The following is a 21393-nucleotide window of genomic DNA, read 5'->3' on the forward strand; positions in this document are numbered from 1 at the left end:
CTCCACCTGCCATCTCCACCACCGTGACACAGAGCAGGCCTGTGGTGATGGCACTTCTGCCGTGACAACACCACGCTGACCTTCCAGAAGCCAGGCACAACTGTTTGCGCGTCTCGTGGTAATTAATCCCTTCCTACGGTAGCTGTTGCCATATGGGGACATCCTCGTAGGGGCACACCATATCCAGGCGAGGGTGCGTACCCCACGTGAGGATGAGCTCTGCTGCGCGTGTAATAAACTGGTAACTGCACTCAGTAATAGGATGCTTCCAGCATTTTTCACCCCCAGAAAGGTTGCAACAATTTTAAAGAAACACAAAGCACTGCAAAAATACAGTAAAATGAAGCGACACAAACCTTGCAAGCAGAAGAAAGGAGGTTCAAACCAGCACGATTCTCTTTCAAAGCCTTCTTTCTAGTTAAGCCATCACCTCACACGAGGATGCAAAAGAGGCCTATAGCACAGCTCTCCTTCTGACCACTTCTGACCACCAAATGCTTTTAAGACACATTCACCAGCTCTCTGACCTTCTGAGTACCCCAAAGAGCTTTCTCCAGCAGCACAGCAGCTCTCTGGACTCCTGCTTACAAGCCTGTCACATGAAAGCCAGTTCCCTTTGTGTTCCACTCCTAACAAAAGCCACCTACAATAAAGAGATCTCCATTAGCCAAGATTTCACCTCCTCTACTTTAAATTACTTTAAACTCAAAATCACCGTGCCTGCCAAACTAAGTGGGCTCCTGGCTTTCATCTCATAATTGCTTTAAACAGATCTTCAGTCTCATCCTGTTGCCTCTATGAAGAGGACTCTGTTGCAAGGGAAGGCTCATTTGGGGAGAATAAATGGGGGCTCATCACACGAGAAACAGGGCATCAGCCTAGCCTGTAGAACTAATGGCTATGTTCAGCTTATGACAAAAACACATCTGCAAAAACAGACAAGTGACTTTGAGACTGAGAAGTGTTTTATTCCCAAAGGAACAGGGGCTGACAGCTGGCTTTCAGGAGACCCTCTCAACTCTTTTACTAATGAATCACTAGAAATAAGGATGTCCAAATCGCAAGAAAGGAGGATGTGGGTAGTGGGGAAGAAGTAGTGTTGTTTAATGCTAACATCGAGGACATTCAGTGCTGCTTGCAGAGGAAGGTGGGGTAAAACTGAAGCTGACTGTAATTGCCTATGGAACCTACAGAGATTTCTGCAAGATGCAGCTTCTAAAATATCAAAGTGCCACGACTTTGTTTACTAAGGGAAAAGTTAATTGCCATGTGGGTTTCATCTACTGCCTCAGCACACTGAGCTAGCTCAGGTACTGACAGCAGGAGAGCTGTGTCGACACCAGGCCAACACGAGAGCTCCTCTTGGCCGAGAAGCCAAGTTAAGCATTACCCTGAGACCGCCACACCGCATCTGGCGCCTAATTATCTTCACACAGCACCACGTTAGGCCGCTTAGATTTATGTCTGGGACATCCACTGGGGTTTCTCTCCTAGAGGTAAGTTCCGGACCACTTAGGAGCTAGTGATCAGAGCAAGTATTGTGGGGAACTGTTCCACTGCTGCAGAGCTTCCTGGGCAAGGTTCATGCATTTTGCATGGATGTTCAGAGTCACCCTTCCAGCCTTGAAAAAAAAAACAGAACTTGAATTATGACTGCCAGTCTCTATAGCAACAACCTGCCTCAGCTAAAGACAGCAGGAAGAGATGCACAGAAGCCAGGCTTTGTTTACACAACCTGTTCTGTGCAGACAATGATTTCTGAAACAGTTCAAGCTGCAAAGACTGCATGCTGTTCTTCAGCAGCTAAGTTCCCGGATCTGTGTGTTCAGGCCATTGCCCTAATCAAAACCACACCTGCCTGAGGAAAAGAGGCAATTTTCTGCATGCCTGCCGCTTCCTTGCGATGAAAGTTCACGAGAATGGATGCTGTAACTGCTTAGGGGAAGAGCAACACTCAAGTTTTCTCATTCTTCTCCTGCTCCTTATATGAAAGATACGTCCTTTTACTGTAAGCTACATAAAACAAGCGCATAATATGATGCAAAATGCATATATTCTGAAACAGTGAAGCAAGAAGGAATGCTTCCTACAGAGAACAAAGCTGAAACATTGACTCAAAAAAAATGTATTTCTGTTACATGACTGAGCCTTAATCACCTCACTCCCCATAAAAAATAAAAACTGTACCAGAACCAGGCCGTCATACCTAAGGAGGTTCAAGATGAATGCAGCCACTACGAGTCAGGAGATCAACTAAATTATTAAGACACCGTTTACTGAAAAATTTGTCTTTCAAGGTGACCATCACATCAGTTCAGGGGCCAATTCTTTCCTGTAATCTTCATTGCGATTTTTCCTCACTCAGCTGCCAGTAAGCAGGACTTCCTGGAAGGAGGCATTGCTTCACATACGAGCAGCAGGACCTAATAGTTAATTACCGCACTGCATACACAGAGTTGAGGCTGCACAAACAACCTTAATTATTTCTGAGCTCTACATCTTTGACTTTCTAAACACACCATTCATTTGCAAAGTTTTTCTGAAATTATATGTTTAACATTGCATATACCGGCATGCAATCTTCAAATAACACTAACATTTATTTTTAAGCCTCTCTAATACGAACACATCAAGTGGTTACTAGAGCTCTTCTTTGGCTTTCTTGTTATAATAATAACTCATTATTTCAGGTACGTTGATAAAACCAAAGTATATCTTTCTCTGGGTTCTTCCTAGGATCTTAGGATGAGTACCAGAGTACTTGGCAGTAGATCTTAACTTTACATGCTGCCCCAAATATACATAACTTTTATCAGAAAGAAGATTTTGTTGCTCTACAGAAACTGTGCAGCTGATTTCTTAGAGACAGCCACAGACTACTCTAGTGGCAACACAAACGTTTGTCACAAGAAACTATTAATTCATAGTAAAGACAAGAAACATTTGGAGTTCGTGCAGGTTTTCTTTTAGTTCCTTAAGTGTCGTGTCTTTCGCTTTCCAAGAATTTGCTTGTTAGCCGTTTTGGTAATTATACTGCCTGACTGCCATAATTTGCAGCTCTTACCCTTAGGAGGCATAACATTCACTTTTTTTTCACCCCCTCTGGTCTTCAGGGAAACCTTTTCTCTCTGACTAGCCAGCTTCTACTTTAAAGGTGTTCCATGATTTCAAAACCTATCGGAAAGGATTCTGCAGTTCTCAGGTGTTAACGACCGCTGAAAACTAAATCTTCCAGAGAAGTAACATGCGTAAAAATTGGTTGCTACAGAAAATAAATCAAAACCAAAACTTCTTAGTCTGCTTTCCTACGGGAGCTAAAACAACAACAAATCTTCCATTGGCTCATCGCATTGCTTCTACTTGGATATATGTAGGTAGTGCATCCATCCAACAAGTCAAAGTTGGTGTTAAAAAAGTATTATTGTCATTTTATTTGGTGCCTTTGTTACCTGGGAAAACTCCACCATGGTGCTGGCTGGCTTGTGTACAGCGGACAGAACAAAGAATAAGTGTTAAACTTAGTGCTTTGTTCTTCAGATCTATTTTTATATTGTATTACAAGAATGAAATCACAGCCTTTGTAAAGTAAAATGTCTAAGTGCTGCACCTTGCACTAATCAAAATCTATTTAACACCAAGTTTTAAACATTCAAGAATAAAAAGCAGAAGTAATTTTAAACCAAACTCTTCAAGTGTTCAGTATTTTGCAATGAATGCCTAGAAGTTGAGACTAGAAGTTGCACAGACCTTTGTATTTGGTTTAATGTTTCTAATAACTAAACTACAAACTGTTTACAATCCCAAAAGGTTTGTAGACACTGACCTAGAAAACAGTTTGCAACGGAGTTTCCATTAAGCTGTTTCTTCACAACTTTACATAAGCAGTACAGCTGAGACAGATCAAAGCCTGACTTCATTCACCATAGAGTAGCCTTACTGATGAGAGAGCTGCTAACTTTCAAAAACACAATCACATGCTTAAAAAAAAATATTCTGTAGTATGTACATGTATAGGGTATATTAAATCAAGTTGCACAGGCGACTTTCGTTGCGAAATTTCCTGACTTTTCAGTGCTTGGACTTGGAATCTTCAATGTTAACGAGGAGACTGCATTATGTACTGGCACATATTAGTCACCTAAAACTAACAACAAAAACACACACAAAAAAAACACACCATAAATGTAAAAAATACATAGTTAATTTTATAACCTCCCGCCAACAGATTATCGAAGCAGTTTAGGAAACCTAAATGCTGCATTCTCTGACAAAGCTGATTTGGCAGACCAAATTGCCCTGCCACCAGATGGGGAAAATGACATGTTTTGCCAATATTTTCCTTTCCTTTTCACCAGCTGCACTCCTCCTCCCCTTTCCCTACTGAACTGCATCCTTTGCTCTTTTCCTGATCTTACTGCCTCCTCCTCCTCCTCCCGATCCTGAACCTTCCACCTTGCACTTCTCCCACCTTTCTGCTTTTTGCCCTTGTAGCTTTGTGGCCAGCCGTGTTCCAACCCAAACACCTCCTCCCCACCTCTCCCTCGTGGCCTCAGATCACCTTCTCCTGCAGGTCGGTCCAGCAGTGGAGGAGAGCAAGCCTCTGCTGGCAGTCGGTGTGCCTGGTGCAGGAGCAGCCTGCAGAGACTGGAAGCAGCCCGGGGAAAAGTCCTGCTCAGCCCTGGCAGCTCCGGGGAGGAGCGTGCTCGCTCGGTCTGTGGGGATGGCAAGTCACGCGAACGCTGATGAGCCCAAAGCTTCGGTGAAGAAGGGTGCGCCAGTTCAGCCAAAAAAAAAGGACGAAAATGTAGCACTCCTATGTTTAATACAGCCCTGTTAGCTACGAGCTGACTGTGACTTGTGTTGCCAGTTTGGGTAGCTTTTCACGCAGACAGGAGGAAGCATCGCTATAAAATCAAATCTCTCCTCGAAGCTTGGTGGCTTTAAACCAGCCCTATGAGACTGCTACGAAGATTTTTTTCAAGAAGAAAAAAAAAAGGCATTATTTTGCCAAGTCTCATTCTTCAGACTTTGGTCCAGTTGCTGCAGATGAGAGAAATAGAAGAAGGAAAGGAAGAACAGAACCTAGCAAAAGTGAAACAGAGGCTGAACCATTTAAATCTTACAAAGTTATAAAGAGCCTGAAATGAGCCTCCTTTAACGGGAAATGTTAGGCAACCTTAATTATTTGCCATCTGCCTTGTAAAATTCAAATCAAGCATAAGAAGGATAAAATTCTCACCCAGTTATTTTACCATGCAAAACATCTTGGTTTTACAACACCACCAAGAAAATGTTTCACGGAATTACAGCCCTTTAGTCCACAGAGGCTCTGTCTTTATTCCAGATAGAGGCAAGAGTTTACACCTCTGAGTCTCCTACCTCCTCGCAGCAGCTCAACGGTGATGGACTGGTACCAATAAAAACGAAGCAAAACTCTGCTATCACCAGGAGTGGAATAAATACTGCATTTCATGAAGGGCGTCTGAATTGTCCTCCAGAGACGATGAGAACATGTTTACAATAATTTATACAGTGGTTGAGTCTCTGTCTTTAAACACTAAATGTTTTACAAGGATTGCTAGACTAAACTATAGCATACCATGTGTATCTTCAGAACTTCTGATAGAATATGTTCTTGGCACGGATTCTCTTGTTTGGTCAACAAAAACAGAGAAAAACGTGATGGTCAGGTGAGAGTGTTTGTTGCAAGTGACTCAACTGTGCCACCGGAATACGCCCAAACCCAATCTACTCCTTTGTAACATGCATTAAGTGCTCCATTGCAGCATCACAAAAATGTATAGATTACAAAATGGTACCAAAAAGAGAAGAGATGAGCAGCATAATGTTGCAATGGTACCATCTGACTCCAGATAGCAATGCATCCTCCACCACACTCGGAGTCACGCTTTGAGCACCCAGGCAGCCTGCTCCAGGGCCTGGCAGCCAGGGACAACAGGTCCAGTGGCTTCAGCAGGGGCAATGAGACCTCCCCTCCGTGCCCTTAGAGGGGGAGGCGGGGATGGAAAAGCACTGACGACTGCTTCCCCTTCAGGCAAGCAACTCAGCCACTGCCCTCCAGCTCTTCCTGTACGCAGGGAGACGTAGCTGAGAGGCTGGTTGCCAGAGCCATTACGTCTTCTTGTGTGCAACCACCGAATTGATCTGGCTCCGTACCAACAACGCAGTGGTTCTCACAAACTACCTCCAGGATCCCCAAACAGACAACTCTGGGGCTTAACTAGATACTATCGAGTTTTTGCTTACATGGGAGACAGACGCCAAGGCTTGGTTACGCCAGACTTGGGCCACGCAGCTGAGTCACCGCCGGCATCAGGCCAGGCGCCAGCTGCTGCCCAGGCTCCCTGCTTTGCAGTGGTGGGAGTTATCTCCAAAACGGCCTTTCCTAGAAGGCTACCCTTTCTGAGCCATGCCCTCCTGACTCCCATTCCACAGGGAGCCAGAGGCTATCAGTGGTGCTCCAGGCCTTCATATTTCATTACAAAGACCGTGGACTCAAAATGACCGACTCACAGAGGTTAAGCACTAGCAAAGTCCCACTACAATTCCAGATAAGGCCTTTGTAATTAACAGAGCCTCACCAACTGCAAACAAGCTCCAGACAAGTGCTTTCCATCGTTCTGCCAATCTTCCACAGTGATCCAAAGCTAGCACAATTGCTATGCTGAACGTCACTGAGAGCAGAACGTTAGCTTCTCAAAACCACGCTCCACAAAAGCGCTGACAGTCCCTGTCTTCCTGTTGACCCAGACGAGCATTAAGTTATAATTGCTCATTTCCTCTACCTGCCTGTCCTTTAATCAAACTCCTGTTTCTGTATGCATACCTGCTGCACCATCCAACCAGACCTGGACATTTGTGCTGCGAGCAGAATGATTTCTTCCAGTGCAGACAAGATTTGTTGCCACTTTAACTCCACACGTCCCTTCTTGGTTAATTCATGTCTCGTCCATTTCGTCTGTGAGAGAACAGGATTTTCCATGGGACGGGGCAGTCAAGAGCTTACCGCTAATGAGGTCCTGAACTACTAAAAGATGAAAGCACTTGGGAATAAGACTGAAATAATATGGTACATGACACCTTGTTGTTTTGTCTTTGTTCACACAACATATGTTTTAAAGCCAATCACTAGCATTATTCACATAGGGTGCAGCTGTGTAAGACATCACCTTGCTCTACAGCCCCTTGACAGCACAGCCAGGGAACTCAAGAACATCGCTGTCTATTGCCTGAGCAATTAGGCTTCATATCACAGATACACAACAGAGGACACAACAACAAGATGCATTTTGTTTCTGTCCAATACACTTTAAAACATTAATTCCAAAAATTGAAGTGCCAGTTAGCTTAGGTTCGTAAGTGCTTACCTACTGCTGTGCCAGCTTTGCAATTAAAAAAAAAAAAAAAAATCAAACTCATCAGCACTTTTTACTTCAGTAAGCATCTCTCTTACTTTTAATAGAGTATCAGTGCCAGAAGCTGATGCAACTAGAGAGAAGCAGTCTGCAAAACCAAGCAGTTTAAATGTTCCCTCAACCTTTACATAATCCACCAGCTCGTCTGTGAGTAGTCCAGCAGAGCATCTCCCCATGTCAATTCACTGATCACCTGCAGCAAGAACTTTTCTGGAATGCCCTGAAGCGATCTCCCAGTTCCTAGCACCCCTAGCATTGCCCTTCCGAGAAAGCGGCTGAAGACACCCGCGAGTTCCACAGCCTGTGACTGTGAGGCTTTCTCCAGCTCTGACATGACAGCGGCAGCTCCCCTTCTCAATCAGGAGGTCTGCAGCGAACACCATTTTTTCTGAAGAGACTGCACCCACACACTGCAGCACTCCGAGCATGCAAGCTGCCTCATCCTGTCTTTGCAAATCCAGCGAGGCTACAGCTCTGCAGCTCTCCATGGACTTCTAACTCCTCCTGCTTGCTCCTCACACTGAACACATTTGCATACAGGCATTTGAGATGCACCCCAATTCATGTCGTTTTTACAGGGAAGGTGTGAGAGCCCCTGGCGAGCCCATTGTTGTATGTTGCACCCCTGTGCAATCTTGAGCAGGAGTGCTGGGCCCCAGCCCAGGTCCAAGGACACCAAAAGCAGCTCTCAGCAGAATTGGATGCAGAAACCAGAGTTGCTGCAGAAATTGAGCGTGCCAAGCTCAAACAGCAGCCCAAATGCACCCAGGCACCCTGTATGAAGTTGGCCCCAAAAGCTGCTGAGCAGTTCACAACACTGGGCTGCTGCAGTCCCTAAGTTAAATAGCGAATGGAAACTGCACAGGTTTCCAACTCCAGGGTGACACTTCCACCACCCTGGCCCTACAGAGTCACATACCCAGCAGGTCACATACCCAGCAGGTATGTGACTAGTTTAAATAAATCTATGTTTAGCAAACTCAAAAAAAAAATCCTAATAAGGAAAATTACAATAGTTAACCTCTTTGTTCCATGCCATTTACCAGTTGAAATTCTAACGTTGTAATTCCAGACATAGGTTTCCATTTCATGAGAAACTGTGAGGTGAATGAACACACCCCTTGCAAAAACGGGGCTGAGGAGCCACTACCAAATCACTGGGTTGGTTCTGTTAACGAAGGGGCTACGCTTCCCTTCCCTTTTCACCCTGTAAATTTAGGCTGAAATGCCACCCGGGGCTCTCCAGCTGGCCAGCGCCAGGCCGGGCAGGGCCTGGTGGCACACTCCCTCACAGGCTGGGTGTTGGCTCTGCGGGCCATACACAGCTTCACAGGCCTACATCATGACAGACGAGTGGGGAAACTTCTCATTCCTTTTAAATAGCTTTAAGAAGAATCTGGGAAATGCTATTTCAGGGTCTAGAAAGCAGAGAAATAGAGTATGAAGAAACAAAGCCACAAACACACGAGGCCTACTGATTTCTTGGTCTAATGTCGCTGCAAAGCCAAGTACAAAATGCTAGCATTAGACATGTCCTTGGGATCTTCAGCGAGGTTGCAGGAAAACAAGCTCTTTAGGAACTGGCTGTAGCTGTCAAGGTAGGACAAAGTGCTGGCCTTTCTTGCTAAATTATAGTTCTTTTCAGGACTCCCATACAATACAGACTAATTGGGGCTGGAATTACGCTGCCTGCAAAGAATGAAGTGCCCTGGCCACCATGGCTCTCCAGCAGGCTGGTTTTTAAGTTATTTATCTACAGAAACACAATCCTTTGGCAACTGTTGAACATCCTGACAGCTTTAAACTGTCAGATCTTTGGGCACAGGGATCTTTGTTTGGCACCTCCACAGCCTTGAACAATGGCCCTTGATTCCAGATAGGGCCGCATCAGTGCCACGGTGCTAAGCCAGCGAGAAAGGGTTTAGCTGCCCTTAATTTTTGAAATTCCAAAAGGGTCTAAGAAAAAACAATCCCAAACCCACGTGCTTTCAAACTACAAGTAATTAACAGTAATTAATATAACAGTGAACTGATAACCATACCTGCATAACTAGCCCTAGGTAGTCCTAGCGGTCTCCTCCTCCTAAACAACTGTTAATTAAGAGCTGGCTAAATTTAGCTATACTAATGAAACCTCCCACTTCTGCTACAGCTAGAGAAAAAAGCAACTATAAGTAATATTCTTTAATCTGAGGTTGTAGGGAGAAAACGGACAAATCTGCATCCTACAAACAAGCTTTATTTTGTCTACATTTGATTTTATGTTGATGAGACCGATAAATCTCAAATCAATGAGATTGAATCCTGAGCTGGCGGTTAATTTTGAGGCTTTTCTTCCTGAGTAAAAGTCTCCCTGATTTTTTATTTTTCCAATAAATAATGTGAAATAACAACGTGAATTAAGGTAGTCCATTTTTTCCCCAGCTTACCAGAAATTAATAAGGTGATTTTAATTTTGGTAGAATTACAGCTAGACTGGTAGAACTTGTTCCGAATTGCAGGATATGCATCACTTCGTTCTTCTCCCCCTTTATAATGGAATAAAGTGATGTATCTACATTGGCAAAACAGTATTGTACCACCTCAAAAGTACCTAAGTTCTAGTGAATGCTACAGACTGCTTGTCAGATCCCTGTTTGGGATCCTGATTCAGGTAGCATGCTGAATTACACATTCCAAAGGATGTGATTACACAAGATAACTCTGGTAATACTGTAAACTTTTAAAACATTCTAGGGAGTCGTATTATCTTCCCCTTGAAAGAGTTACTGTTATATTTGGAGGATGTGAATTTGTCTGTGATGCTCCCAGCAGATCAGTTCTAGAAGAATAATCCTCTGTGTATGTTCCAAGGAAATCTCTTAAAGACATGGTAGCGAGTCATTTGGTCAAGAGCTAATGAACATTACGACTGGCTTTGGAAACTGTTCCTCCTCCTCAACACCTAATCTGTGATTAGATATTGTAATGATTAAGAGACTGTAAGCAACCTGGGAGAAGGACTCTGTACTCCAGGTAGTCCACTGTACTGTGAGTCAGGCTATAAGATGTATTCAATAGGGAGGTAAATAGCTTATGTATTTCCATATGTTAAATAACTCCTCTTCACAGCAGCAGCAACCAAAGCTCCCACCCTACCAGCACCCCTTCCTATACCTAACGCCTAAACCTGCTTGAAGCCGAGACACCACTCTGTACGACTCAAGCACGTTCAAACTGTTCACCAGAGCTGGGTCTGAACTGGCTGGGGATCTCTAACTGCTGCAGAGCAGACTTCTACTTTAGTCCTGTCCGATGGAACATGACAGCAAAGTAAGTCACGAGGGCAGAAGGACAGGGAACAACTGTGGCCTCCTCTGGGCTTATTAGCTACAAATCGGAAGAAACTACAACAGTTAAGTGGAAAAAAAAACCCTCCTGAATTTCAGTAGTATCATCCTGAAAGTCTTGAACATGTACCAAGCTCACTACTGGCTAAGCGTCACTACTTAGGACTAGTTAACATTTTTCCCCAGAAAAACTTTCAAAACAAATCTTATGAGAGCTTAGTTGTCTAAACACATGAAACACCGGACAAATAATTAACTATAACGTGTTCATTCTTCATATTTATTTGTGAACTACTTTCAGAAGAATCCTGTATTTTTTAACAGATACTTTGCATGCCTGATGACATCCAAAGCTCACCGCATTCCGCCGATCATGAGCTAGAAACGATTCCTACCACAAAACAGTTTGGGTAGAACAAAACGCAGCAGCCAAGATGCCTCTAAGCCAACCCCAAAGACATGGCAGCCCCTTCCCCTACAGCTGCAGCAGCCAGCGGAGGCTGCTGCTAGGAGCAGCCAACAAGCCAGCTGCATTTATGCACCACCACCGACAGGGAACGTGCCACCAAAACTTACTGTAACGCAGCAGGCGACCCAGGTTGTCCTGCTCCATCCTACCCTTACGAGCAAATGGTTGAAAACATTTGCATTTTTGCTCCTCTCCCCCCTTCTGTCTAAGCCACGCAAGTGACCTGAAGTAATAAGCGCGGGCTGATTAATCGCTGGATGGGTTCTCTTCTGCAGAGCTGAAAGGTCAGCTGGGGTAAAAGCGAAGGGTGACACGACGTGCAATACGAAACACCCCTGCTTGTAAGCTGCCACCTTGTTCAATGAACCAGGCACAAACCAAGGAAGATTTCTTTTCAGTGCATTCACTCAGGCTTACACGGACTGGTTGGGAAACAGTTGCTGAGCAGAACTGACTCAGAAGATGGAGAAAAAGCCTTTTGCAGGCCTCCCCTCCCCAAGGCTAAGTGCTTAACGGCGTATTAAAAACGTAGACATCTTAGTGCAGATTTCTAAGGATTTCTCTACATTTACATAACAGTTGGCAGCTCTCTCCTCGGTGGCTGAGAGCTTGTTTGTTTTGGTTGATTTTTCTAGTCTTCATTAAACCATCTGCAAGAGCGTACTGCCTTTACAGTTTTGGATGCGGAGGAAGGACGAGCAAACGCAGCTCCCCCTAACAGCCACGGATGTTGTCAGCAAACTGCAGGGGTTGGGGCCAGGGACGTAACAAACTGCAGCAACCATCCCAAGATGGTTTCATCTGAGCCTGCATTTTAAAAATGCAGACTTCTGTGCTTTCAACAGTATGATTTTGTTACGGGACAACTGAAGCTCTCATTGTTTAAAATATATATATATATTAACAATGAAGTATGGGCAAATGTAGTAGCACTAATTTCAGTGTGAGATTTCCAGAAGCACTTCATGTTATGCTGACGAGCTGGAGACTAAACCCAATAGGAACAGAGTAAGGCAACACTGAGTTAAATCAGAAAACTTACAGTTTTTAAACCAACAACCAAGAAATACTTTCTTCTCCTACCCCAAAGCAGTCCCCCTTGCTTCCACATGGTAGAGAAAATTTACTGCCAAGAGACTTCAGCTGCCTCAGTCTCTAACGGACTGCCCAAAGTCCCAAAGGCTAACACTGAATCCATTCCTAGTTTTGCCATCAGTAATATCATAACCTGTCTTTCCATAAAACTAGCTACAGAGTGAGTAGGAGAGCTTTGAATCTAGCAAGATGATTATACAATCGAGTTTTTCCAAGGTATATAATTATCAAATTCTTAAATCACTTATTTAGGAGGCTGTAACAAGAGAAGGCATGCAGGCAGGCAGAGTTGTGTAGATTAAGCAATGTAAATGTTAATTAAAAGCGTTGGAGAAGGAAATCACACAATCACTCTGCATTAGCATGTGAGCTCCAGGCCTAATCACCGCGTGGCGAGGGAAAGCCTTTCTAAGGGAAAAGCAAGCGGAAAGCTGAGCCCAGGCTTGGGAAAGGGAAAAGAGAGGGTCAGATTTCTTACTGCTGTTTCCTGTCCTCACCCCTTCCACATCCTCCTCCGTGCCCAGGAGACAGGAACAGCAGCCTTTAACAAAAAAGGGCAGAAGCTGATGCTGATACACGCTTTACGCCACAGCAGCCTCGAGAGGCTCTGTGGCCACTGTGCCAGCCAGCTGCAAGGCTGAAGCAGCAACGAAAGACCCCGATGAACACATAACCTCTGCTTCCCTGTCTTGTGTTTTTATTTCGCAGATGCTTCTATTATTGCAAATACACGTATTTCACCACGACTAGAATGCATAAAGAGCTTCTTCCCAGGACAGACGAGCAGGCTTCGCAGACCATGGTCACAGCCCCCGCTCCAGGTTGACAAGCGGAACGAGGCCATGCTCGTGCATGTAAGTTTGCACGCCCTGCGGTGTCCAGGGGCACACCTTCATTAAGCACAAGGAGTTCGGGGACGCTGGCTACGAGGCTTGTGGGACCGGGTCTCTCTCAGCAACTGTGTGAAAGCTGCAGAAAGTGACTACCTGGAGCGTCAGCCTTGCTTACAGGTCATGTTTAGGCGTATCGTTTTGAAGTCTGCTGTAGTCATACGGAATATCGTCTGTGTTTCCCCATGGATGCATTCAGGCTATTAAAGTCTGTAAAATTAAGAGCTATATTTGCATTCTGTGCAGCTGAAGGAAAGACTTGGTTGTGATTTAATTAAAGGTAATAAATTCCCCCATCCAAATCTGTCCTCATGAGACTACCAGTACTCCTGTACTTTTGCATAAGTATAGGCTAAAGCGGCAGAGATTTTTTTTTTTTTTTATAACCACACAAAACAAAAACACTCTTCAGCACAAATACACTGTATTTTCATCAGCTAAAAGAACACAAGTCAACTATGGCTGTAGCAGTATCAAGTTATTTCACGAGAACCTAGTTTCCAAACTACTCATCGGGCAGGCCCAGCAGCAATACTTCTTGTTCAGGACGTTCCTAGGGGCTGTAACAGCACCACGTCTCCCACTCCCGGTCCCACGTCCCTCTTAATGCGCTCTGTGCTTGCTCTGCAGTTCGATGCAGCAGTCAGCTGAAGCAGCATTTAGAAATGGAGAGCAGGGCACGTCACCAAGTTGAAACGCTCCCTCTTGGTAAAACGAGCAGAGAGCCGAGTGAAAAACATTGTGTCACATCACCAGCTTTTTAGAGATTAAATCTAGCGTGTGCCAACGTGCCTAACAGCAACCTGTCACTGAGGTCCAGCGAAACTCAGCTTCCCAAGTGAATGCATCTTCAAGATCAGCTCACACCTCCCACACGCCCTCTTATGAGTTGCCCAGTTATCCTACATTTTAACCAGAACGCAGAAACACTCCCAGCATACTAAGGCATGTTTTCATATAGGTCTCACTAAGAAGACACCAAACAAAATGTTGTGTGTCATCAATAAGGTAGGTATTTATACACTTGCTGCCTTTTCCAAGTGCTATTTGCAGGTATTAGAACAAGAAACTAAGAACACTAAAGTAGGCTTTGCAGTAAGAGCCTTAGAAGCACCAGATACTGTGAGCTGCCAGTTTCAAGGACTTCTTCAGCTTTCCGTAAAGAATCTGACATCTCTTGAAGAACTTCCATATTCTAGTATACACTCAGTCCTTCAGCTTGCTAGGGAGGATCTGCACTGCTTGGATCTACACCAAACTGCTTAAGATTTCTCTGTCTGTCAACATTCATACGACTTCAGCTCCTCGAGTGCTGCAGTTGGTAAGAAAGTTGGTGAGAAGGTAGGCACAAGCGCCGAGCATCCCCATGGAGAGCTGGCAGCAGCGAAGGAGAGGGGCATGCGTGTCCTCGGAGCAGCTGGGCTGTACCCAGCGGGGCTGCAGGGCAGGATGCGCCCCTTAGAAGCGTACACACCACGTGGATAGACCGCTGAACAGTCAGAGCAGATCCTCATAGTTGTGGCATTTTGTGGTAACCCGGGGAAAGGCAGTTAGTTTTGCATTTAGATGGGGCAGGTCAACCTCTGGTTAACTGCTGGGATCCACCTGGGATAAATTTTATCCGGTGAGTGACTGTGCTGTAAAAACTTAAGCGTGTGTCAACACTTTAACTTCCCATTCGTCTGCATCCTTTTACCATTAAAAAAGGCAGGAAACAAGCACACTGAAATACTATGCCTTTTCTCTATTAATCACCAACTGTGTTAAATTATTTCCAGTTATCTGGACAAGAACACCAACACTTTGCCACCGTCTCTAGAGACATTACAGTAGTTCTAGTTCTATATACAGCCGAATGACAGACGGCCTTTTTTCAAAAAAAAAAAAAAAAATAAATGTTATGCTCCAAAACCAATATTGACACCTTCCTCCTCATGTCAGCCCTGTCCCCCAGACCCTGCCTGGGTCATCCTTGCGTTTACCTAAAACAAAAACTTGAGTTTGAATCCTGCCTTCACTTAGGCAGCTCAAGTGATTACAGGATTTGAAGTTAAAGAAAGAATTGAGCTTCCTGTCTTTCTTCCCGCACATTAAAGAAGTTCAGGGACAGTTAGTTACCACTAACTTCCATAATCCAGTGTAGCATAGAAAAGGATGAGATAGTGCACGAACTACAAGAAATAAAATTAACAGGCAAATCAAAATCCAGAGAGACTCCACAGTTCCCACAGGTAAATACTGGAGAGTTTTTTTTGTTTGTTTGGTTTTTTTTTCGTCAAATCGGGAAAGCAAACTGTTGCAGAAGTCCATGTGCTTTGTGCTTTTACATTATTTTTTTAAATACAAGTCCGGAATAGGTTGTCACCTCCCGGGTCAGTGATACATCCCTTTGTCATGACATTGGTTTCAACATCAGGTAAAAGCCCAAATCCTAGCGTGGGATTTTAACTCACTGTAGCCATCTGTTTCGAGAGGATTATATGGATTTTTTTTTAAGTGCTAGACATGTTAAAAATAGCAGACAGTGGTTTCAAATGCTTTTTCAGCTACCTTGTGTTAAAAATACCACCTAAGCTTGAAAGTCAAAGATACATGACCCTATAAATCTGCTGTGCCCATTGATGTCCTGTGATATCTTAAAAACCCACAAACATAATATTCTAAAAATAGGTATGTACAAGTAGCAGCCATTTATTAACACCTCCACATTTGTTTTTCTTGCCTACAAGAAGCATATAAAATCACCAGCTACGCTTCAGCTATGCACAGGATTTCATTTAAGAGTATAATTTCCAAAATGGTACAATTTAAAAGACTGGATTTTTTTTTCCAGGCAACTTAATGCTGAAGTTTTCCAAAGAACATTTGTTACCAAATCTCAAAGTGTTGTTTTGCTTCATGCACTTACCGCACACTTCTGAAGAACGACAAGCTGCATACCCATTTCATTCAGGTGAATGAACAAATATCTTTTTTTTTTCTAATATGTTCCGCTGCTGAGCAACGTGAGTACTTCAAGTCTTCTGTTGCTTAGAGAAGAAAAAAAAAAATCCATACACAAAAAGACTAATTTTGGTTCCTTTGCTTCAGATGCCTAAAACAGATCTGCTTTCTGCCTGAGTTGGCGCTTGTTCTGCATACATTGGAAAAAAATGTCTTTCATCCTACCTCTATAGACAGAGAAAAGAGCAATCGACTACACCACCCATATTCTGATCTACAGATTTTTATTTTAATTTTAATTTAGCGCTTTTTGTCCAAGGAACCTGTACATCTTTTTGCAGGAAAAAAGAAGGAAGGAAAGAAGCATTATCATTCCCATTTAATCAAAGAGTTTGTTCAGTTATTTGGGGTGCACGGTGGGCTTCTCACCCTACTAACATCACACCGCTCTAACCCTAACTGAGAATGGCACAAGTGAAGCTAGACTCCGCTACACAATTCCTCATTTTGAGAGGTAACAACAAAAGAGCCAAACCTTCTGTTTCAGAGTAATGGTACCTTCAGCTGCCCCTGCTCAATGCCACCTTTCTGTTTATACAGATCTGCTTTGCAACTGTGCAGCAGGAAGAAATGGGGGAAAGGAGGAGAAATTCTAGGAAATACATTCATAAGAACATTTCTATATGCAAATCTATTCCAAGTCTTTTCTTTTTTTTTCTCCTTCTTGCGTCATTTTGCACAATCTCGGCCCCTGCTTTCATTTCCCATTTATGAATTTTGGTCCCTGTACATACACTTTAAAAACTGTAGCGAGTCTGGTTCTATTACAGGGCTTACAAGTACATCACAGCAGTAGATAATAGCAAGAGAAGTCTAACACCTTACTTGGTAGTATTTTCTTATAAAAGTACTGAAGAAATTGATACCAGCCCCATATTTATCTTTCATAATAAAAAGCCCCCCCCCCCCCCCCAAACAGGAATTTCCTGTTTAATTAGGAAATTCGATGATTATGTTCCAGTTTATTTTGAAAAATAACCAGTTAAAGGAATTATATCAACGTAAGCTCTAACAGCCCAAAGGCTTGCTCTGTTTTCTATCAATTCTCCGATCAAAGCCCTGTAACAAAATCCTGTCTCTGTTTACATCCTTCACTGTTTTTTTATTACACCAGACTTCCCTATCTATATTGCGACATTATCTGATTGCTGCAGAATTCCACTGCTTTTGCAACCAACATTAGTAATTCAGACAAACTCATTTTCCAAAGACTTTGGCAGTGATACAACAAATTAAAGCCTTTCCCATCTTTCCCTACTTACACTGAAATGCGGTTGGTGGTCTCAGCTTACTGCCACGGTTTGTTCACCTCCCAGCTACTCCACAGCCCAGCATCCCCTTGCTTCCCTGCCTAAATCCTCCATTCCCAAGAGGAAAAGCCTACAACCTAAGCTCAAGAATAAAACCAGGAGATTCTTGTAACCGTCAGGGCAAAAAGCCAAGTGTATATGTACACTAATGAGTTATTAGATAGTGCTAGCAATCCTTTATTTCCAGGAGCACTAAGTTTCACCACCCTCCCAAATGCATCCAAAAAAACCTCCAGATAATTCACTGTCGTAATTTGATTTGGAGATTATTAAGGAACTTTCCACTGAATCCACTTTCAGAATAAGGCTGATACGACAGCCATGATTTATGCAAAAGTCAGTGGCAGACATCAGATCAGGCACCACAACACAAGGCTACACCTGGAGCTGCTGACCCCTGCATTGCTGGCTTCCACCTCTCCATATCAGCACCAGAGCCCTGCATGCCAGGCACCACTGGACAAAAACACACAAAAAAGATACACCCCAAAAAACACCGCTGCAGCTGGCACCAGGGGTACAGAGGGCAACACCACAAAGGGAAATAAGGGCCCGGTGATGGTGTTGCACATATAAAGCGTGCCAGCATCAAGCCAATATTAAATATCAGGCTACTTTTAGGTATGTTAAGTAGAACTTGCCATAGCACAGGAAAAAAGAAATTGAATATATTCATATTAATGAATCAAATGCATTTTCTTGTATTATTTCAGAGACAGCTGACAGCAAACAAAACAGACCCCAACATGGCACAGCCCACAGTTTATGGCAGAACAGCTCTGCCTGAGAGCTTACAGAGTAAACACACCAGGCAACCACTGAAGAGGAAAACAGGCATGCTGCATGACAAAATGTGACAGCAAAAAGAGCATCTTCATCCAAGAGAGCAAATTTACTCATTTTTAAATAATTTTGCTAGGCTTAGTCACCAGAAAATAAGGTAAGTGCTAATAAATGGAAAAACACAAAATAATACTCTTGCTTCCATGCTCTGCATGTACAAACTTGAATAACTAAAAAGATTAAGAGTTGCGAGTTGCAAAAAGCTCTGCTAATTCCTCATGGGGAGTAACTCCTCTCACAGAGCTTTCTCACCACAGAACATCCTTCTCCAGTTGTCTTGCCCAGGGCAGCTGAAGAAAAGGAAATGTTCTCATACCAAAGTTACTACAACACAACATCCCTGCCCCAAAAACCAGTAGCTGTTTTTGCAACCACAGTCCTTCACTTATATAAAAGATTTCATTACAGATAGGCAGGTCCCTTGCTGTTTTGCTTATTACCATCCTCTGTATCAATCAGTCTCACAAATTTGACGTTAAAATTAATTAAACTGACTGAATAGAGTTGTGAGCAAGTAGGTATCTACAGTATATACCCAGAGTACGCCTACTTAGAGTCCAGAGTCGACTAAAAGAAGTCTGGTGCTTTGGAAAACAATCAGTATTATGTAGAAAGTTATACAGAGCAGATACTGAAGGAAGACAATAATTCATTCAAGTTTCTCATGCTTTGCAAACAGAATAGCGACACATCATCAAAACAGTCCCTTTTGAGCTACAAAACATCCCAAAATAACTTTGCTGCTTACTGTTATCATTGACTGCATAAACCTCCCATTAGATAATGTATCCTAGAAAATCAAAATCAAAAGATCACTGCACTCAGATTACTCTTCCCCAACCCCCTTATCACATCAGACTCTTTAAAAATTAATCAGAAATGAAAGTAAATAGGAAAAAAGACTAAATGCACTCCCTGGCTAGAGATAACTGAGTTTTCTCTTTAAAAATTCTAATTGGGAAGCCATTTGAAAGGACTATTTCTGGAAATACGAAGGGTGAGCTGCTTACCTGTTTCATCCATTATATTCAGTACTGCACATTCGCTAGCACTGCAGAGGTCTACTGCGAGTCCATAGCATGATCCGTATCACCTCATATGCACGACTTCGCTCAGCCTCCCACCCTACATTTAAAAAAATTCAGGCTGGCAATTATGCAAGCTGGGAGGAGAAAGAAGGAGACTTCATGGAAAGAAAAGGTGCAGCTTCAGGAACCGTGAAAGCACGTACCATCAAAATAGCCCTTTGAGGTCAAATCTGACCTGCTCTCACCATTTCTGGCCCAGCAACTGATCAAAACAGAGTTTGCCACATCCACAGCATCATGAGATTATATACAAGGCCGGGAGGGGGAGAAGTCTGCCGAGTACTTCCCTGCGCTCTGCGTCAATAGATTTGGGCTTAGCCCCTGCTAAGCAGCTCAAGCCACCGGTTATTGGTGCTGGCAGCTGCCTACCACACTGCCCCACTTCCATCGCGCCGCACGCGGCCGGGAGGGAGGCCTCGGCCGGCCAGCTCCAGCCTGCCTCCAAGTAACACGGGGAAGTAGGGCAGCGGAGCCTCCATGTTTGCCTTGGACGGACCTTCAGCCATTTAAAACGACTCCCTGAAAATTCAGACAGCTTCGTGCAAGGATCACCTCCCAGCAATACTAAGAAACCCGAGATGCATTTCAAGACAAATAAAATACATTAAGGTGGAATCTTGTTTTAGTGAAGGAATTTTGCACATGTATGTACGCAGATTGCTCTCCTAGGTTATTTCCAAGATTGTAGTATTGCAACTTTATGTCACCTGGCATTTCGTAGGCATTGGCAATTATTGATGTGCTTCTATTGGCTTGATAACAAATGAGCTTTTTCCACAAAGCACAGTGCAGTCACTAATGTCAATACTTTGCCCACTGCTTAGCAAGTCAGTTACTAGCAACTTGACAATGGCTACATTACTTTCTTCATTCCTGAAAAAAAAAAAAAAAAAATACCTGCGCTAGAATGTCACATGTTCTATATGATGTTTTACATATGAGTATTTCACACCTTACAGTGCAAAGTATTATGGCTAAACATAATTCTCTTATGAGATTCCCTTATTATGAAAATTCAAGTACATAACAAAATAATAAAAAATGGATTCGGCACACCAGCAAGCTTTAGACCTCCCATTTCAACACCTCCAGCGTTACACACACTCTGGCTCCACAGTAAGAGTTTGCTAAACCAAACCAGCGGCACACGAGGGCTACCTCCCGCGGGCGCTGCGCCTGCTGCCCCACGGCGGTGCCCTCAGGAAGGCCGCAGCGGTCAGAGCTCGGGCCTGGCGTGGGGCTGGGGGCCTGGTGCTGCCACAGCCTTCCCACCTACCCATCGCCAGCGACAGCCCCCGGAGCTCTAACCCCACCTCACCTCTCACTGCTCAGATCCAGGCCTTTACCTGAAGGCGCTTCTGTCCTCAGCCCTTTGTAGCATCTTGTTTATTCAAATTGCTGGCTCTCTGGTGCAAACCTTCTTCTTCAGCCCCACAACTGGTACAACTGGGCCCCAGTTTTGGCTGGAGGACCTGGTTACCCCACGGCTGACAGGAGAATTGAGGCTCCAGAGCCCTTCCTGTGAAATTCTGAGCCTGAAGCTGCTTGGTTTTGTGGAACATCAGGGAGGCAGATTGCTAAACACTGTTTTGAGTTTGCAACTCAAATTACAGAGTGTAAGCATCAATCATCTTTGATTATTAATACTGAAGTTTAATTATAATTAATTCTTCCATCCTTGTTCTGATGATGAGCAGGTAACTTGCTCTGCAAGAGGTCCCCCTGAGGTACAGCACATATTAAAGGATGGGAAGCAAACAAACAAAAACACTTTAAAGAAAACACAACAAGCTCATTCAGAACATGTCCAAAAAAAAGACCCCATTGATAGTGACTGTAAAACAGAACTAAAAATCTGAAGAGAGAACAGGTTAAACCAAGCCCTTTGCTACAGTGCTTCTAAAAATAAAATCCAGTGTTTGTGTATTCT

At 43.7% G+C, this 21393-nt stretch overlaps 1 protein-coding gene across 12 annotated transcripts in view; it reads right to left on the reverse strand.

Annotated features, from left to right (window-relative positions):
* MAP7 (microtubule associated protein 7) overlaps positions 1-21393 on the reverse strand; it is a 109188-nt gene that overhangs the window by 59700 nt on the left and 28095 nt on the right. For 2 of the 12 annotated variants that reach the window (XM_040550465.1, XM_040550464.1), the window contains exon 1: positions 19386-19495. The exons of the other annotated variants lie outside the window; for them this stretch is intronic. In XM_040550465.1, coding sequence (XP_040406399.1) covers positions 19386-19398 — 13 coding nt within the window. In that variant the 5' untranslated portion in view covers positions 19399-19495. Of the gene's footprint in view, positions 1-19385; positions 19496-21393 lie in introns of those variants that run through there. 12 annotated transcript variants of the gene reach the window in all.

Source organism: Cygnus olor, chromosome 3, assembly GCF_009769625.2.
Source record: "Cygnus olor isolate bCygOlo1 chromosome 3, bCygOlo1.pri.v2, whole genome shotgun sequence".
Taxonomy (NCBI): Eukaryota; Metazoa; Chordata; class Aves; order Anseriformes; family Anatidae; genus Cygnus; species Cygnus olor.